The sequence below is a fragment of the Sinocyclocheilus rhinocerous genome, unplaced genomic scaffold (genome assembly GCF_001515625.1).
Source record: "Sinocyclocheilus rhinocerous isolate Xijiao unplaced genomic scaffold, SAMN03320098_v1.1 scaffold1149, whole genome shotgun sequence".
NCBI lineage: Eukaryota > Metazoa > Chordata > Actinopteri > Cypriniformes > Cyprinidae > Sinocyclocheilus > Sinocyclocheilus rhinocerous.
The window spans coordinates 1,051,313-1,055,563 of record NW_015664180.1 but is presented as its reverse complement, the minus strand read 5'-3'; the positions used below and the strand labels follow the sequence as shown (position 1 = coordinate 1,055,563).

Sequence of the window (4,251 nt, the reverse complement as noted above, 5' to 3'; positions counted from 1 at the left end):
GAACACAAAATGACACACATTACTTTCATTATACATAATTAGTTTTAATTTCCCAGAGGTCATCATTGCTTCATGGAAATATGTATCTAATTCCTGTTGGCAAGAGCCAGAGTCCATGATTTAGTTGCTGAAAACAAAAGCAACATTTGTTTCTCTTTCTCTCACAAACACAAGGATGGTCTAAGCACATTCATGGCAACAGGGTGCATCCAGCGTTGCATACGCGCCTTTAGCGCAACGGCGCATAATTACAGTTATTCCATGGTCTGTCTGAATACTGGATTCTGATTGGCTGGCAGGTATGCAGTAAAACCGTTTAATGCACAGTTAGTTCCAAGTCAGTTTAATCACCGTTCTATATTAATGGAATATCCGTTTCGCGTCGGGCGGTTCTTTGCCTCCACGTCGTGCATTTAAAATCCTTTAATGCACGGCTAGCCATTGATTATCCCTTACATAAATACTAAACGTATAATTTCAGCAAGACAGCTTGTTCTCAGCGTTTCTGAAAAAGACGGGATAATAGCTGTGCTGGGGAAGGTAATTAACCGTTACCGCGAAGTGTGAGGAGATTGACGGCAATAACCGCATCATGGCTGGTGGGGGTGGACTGGGCAAGAGGTATTACTGCAGTTTGGCCCTTCTGGGACGTGAAAGTGCTCTGACGAAGGTGCAGGGGAATATCCATTCGGCTGTTAGTAACTAATGCCTTCAAAAGGGTTGCAGGAACATCATGCAAAATGCCCACCCCCACACTGACAATGCGACATATGTTTGAATAACGGTGTTTGTGGTTACGGATGCTTACAGAGGGTAATCCCAGATCATTTTTGTTGTCTTAGGCTTGGTAAAGGATTTCGGAGGCCTACACCCACCTCGACCCCAAGCACAGATCATGTGGCCTACGGTTGAGTCAAAGTGATTACCCTAGTTATTACAGTTAGGAGTAAATCACCAACTTAAAGAGACAATTCAGTCATCATTTACTCACCCTCATGACGTTCCAAACCTGTATGACGTTTTTTCTTCTGTGGAACACAAAAGAGGACTTTTTTGAAAAACACTGGCAACCGAGCAACATTGGAACCCATTGACTTTCAGTGTATAGACAGTTACACTGAAAGTCAATGGGTTCATAGAAGTTTCATAGAAGAGAGAAAGTCATACAGGTTTGGAACGACATGAAGGTGAGTAAATGAACTGCTGAGTGAACTATAACTTTAAGACACTAGTTGAAATCAACATCCTCTGTGTTTTCTTCTTCAACAAATATAAGAGCGCTTCGGGGAAGTCCCAAGAACCAATTATGACCTTGAAACCATTCTTTATGAATATAAATCAGTCCCTGTAACACTACATTCACATCTTCTGCACTCACTCCTTTTGTCTTAAAGGGACAGTACACCCAAAAATGAAAATTCCCTCATTTTCGGACCCTTACGTTGATCAAAACCCCTCTTCTTTCTTCTCTGGAACACACACACACACACACACAAAGATATTTTGAAGAACTGCTTGTTTATTCAATGAAAGTCAATGAGGTAAAAAAAAAAAAAAAACATAAATAAATAAATAAACCACTGAGACATATCCAAAATGTCTTCTTTTGTGTTCCACAGACGAAAGAAAGTCATACCAGTTTGAAAGGTGAAAAAACTAAAGAATTTTTATTTTCATTTTTGGATGTACTGTACCTTTAAGCTTTAGTCAGTTGAGTTTTTTTTTTTACAGCATATATCTTGACACCAGCCCATTTCTTTCCAAGCAAGCAATTGCAGACATCTTAACTAGATTAGTCAGCAGCGGGAAGTGTTCAATCAGTGTGATTAGACTTCTTCCTTTTTGTTTTACTGAAACCCTTCTGCTTCCTCTTCTTCTCAAAGAAAAAAAATTAAATATATACACACACACACACACACACACACACACACATATATTTCTAAGACAGGGAAGGCACAGGAAATGTTTTTGCTGGAGGAAATGCCCAGTGTGGTACAATTCTGTGTTTTTCTGTCAATATGGGGTGCTGTGTGTACATTAATGAGGAAAAAAAATTAACTCAAATGATTTTAGCAAATGGCTGCAATATAACAAAGAGTGAAAAATTTAAGGGGGTCTGAATACTTTCCGTACCCACTGTATATGAGGTGTAACTTACAAAATCTGTGGGGGCTTAAATTTCTGTTTCTTGTAGTCTTCTGTTCTTTCTAAGAATGTTTGTCATCTAGGAATCATTTGATTTAGTCTAGTACTACTTATTCACCAATGCAATGTAAATTCGGATTGGTATTTGGAAACAACACTTTGAATGTTTTTACGTATCTAGCCGCTAGCATTTTGTCGCCACAGTAGGTCGAACAATAGAAGAAAATGTATGCCTGATCTAAAATCCTTTTATTTGTGGCGTATCATCGTGCCACAGTGTTATTTGGCTAACAGCCCCCCTCCATGCCTTGTTTCCTCTGCAACACATGTGATACAAATGACTGTGATTAAATGTAATTGAATAAACGAATGAATGGTGCCTGTGTAATGCAATTAAGGAGCATGCGCAGGCCCAGTCTGGGCTGCTGGAGAGAGGGTCGTGTGGTTACAACACACGGCGGGGTGGAGGAGAGTGCAGAGGTGGAGGGGTGAGAAAGTGGGTTGAGAGAGGATCGCTGTTATTGAAGTCAAATAGTCTGCCAACATTTGTAACCCTTGATTCACCGAGATGCAGCCCAGAGTTAAAGATATTGGCTTATATCCACAACTATCTACCAAACTGCAAGAGTAGCCGTCTTTGGTTAGCATTTGTCACAATTTTATTACAGACTTTTCTACTTCAGCAAAACGAAACAAAGAATCAAATATATTGGGAATAAGTTTTCAATGTTTTTATACTCAACAGGAGCTTGAAATGGTCATATTAAACATTCTGCCTTTATATTAGCATACTACGCTACCTTTGATTGCAATTTCATTATTATTTCTAAGAGAAAACACATGCAAATAAGAATCTGTATTGACCCCAAAAGGGAAAATTCTGGTATAAATTTTATGAACAGCCATCACTCATCTTCAGTCATAAACAATGAGACCCCCTCCGCCTCCCTTCTATTCTAGTTTAGTTGTTTACATCTGCAGTTTGTTTACTCACGCCTGCCTCCTGCTCTGACGCAGTCGCTGTACCACACAAAGCAATATATCTGGATTAAACTATATATTCCTCCTTTCTCCTGAAGCATCTGCACCCTGACATAACCAATACACTGAATAGAGCACCATTGTTCTCATAACATAAGCAGTTTTGCCTGAACTCAGCTTCTGAGAGGACAAGATGTTGCAGTTGTTTTTAAGCTGCAAGGGGAGTCATATTGTTCTCGGCTTCTTCAGAGCTGCATAAGATGGTGCAGTGAATGTAAATGAATGACTGTCGATAATACTAGAGTTGCCTATTGACACCGCTGCAGACCTGCAAAACAACACTAGGCGGAAAGCATGGTGAGATTTCGAGATGATAAGCAGGGGACTCACCCTAACGATGTATGAAGCTCCCGTGCTGCTGATCTTTTTGTCTGGGTGCAACCACCCCTGCGAGGGCTTGTTGATGAAGCTGCCCTTCTGGGTGAAGTTATCTCCCAGCCACATTCCCTCCACTCTGGTCCTCCGGTTCATCCCGGTCCTGAAGCTCCCAGAGCCCCCTGGACTCCCCTCGGTGGCCCCTGCGCTGGACTCTCTCTGACTGGCCCTCTGCCTCCTGGCGGCCTGTAGGGAACATGGGCCCACACAAACAGGGTCACAGGAGTTGAACACAGCTGCAAGACTAGCCACAGGACCACTGGCGGCAGTCGCCCCCCCAGCAGGGGAACTATTGGTCGGAGGTGCCCTGCCGGAATCCTTGCTGGAATTGGAGCTGGAGCTGCTATTGGACGGGCTACGGCTGAGCAACGAATTGGAGAACTTCCACTGGGGCATCTTAGGAATGAGCATGCAGAAGGTGGTGGTGCCGTCCTGCTCGCCGTCCAGCCCGGGCGAGTCGGCCAGCACCTGGGCCGAAGGCGGAGGAAGGGCAGCGGTCTCCAGGGGCGGCAGCTCCAAGCCAGGCGTGGACGAAGAGGCCACCGGCGTGGCCACCACCTTCCCGCTCATGGCTAGGCTCTGCATCAGGTCGTCAGAGGAGGTCACAGAGTCGTTCCGGAAGCGGCCATACTTTGGCTTAAGTAGCATGCCCGGAGGAGCGGTCCAGAGCGGAGAGGACAGTGGAGGGGG

At 43.8% G+C, this 4,251-nt stretch overlaps 1 protein-coding gene and 1 long non-coding RNA gene across 4 annotated transcripts in view; both read right to left on the bottom strand.

Annotated features, from left to right (window-relative positions):
• Positions 1–4,251, bottom strand: part of LOC107729702 (uncharacterized) — a 23,869-nt gene that overhangs the window by 11,707 nt on the left and 7,911 nt on the right. The window lies entirely within an intron of this gene.
• Positions 1–4,251, bottom strand: part of LOC107729700 (SHC-transforming protein 2-like) — an 18,652-nt gene that overhangs the window by 10,665 nt on the left and 3,736 nt on the right. For 2 of the 3 annotated variants that reach the window (XM_016540364.1, XM_016540365.1), the window contains exon 1: positions 3,517–4,239. In XM_016540364.1, the coding sequence (XP_016395850.1) occupies positions 3,517–4,209 (693 nt within the window). In that variant the 5' untranslated portion in view covers positions 4,210–4,239. Of the gene's footprint in view, positions 1–3,516; positions 4,240–4,251 lie in introns of those variants that run through there. The other variant, XM_016540366.1, reaches the window with a different exon arrangement.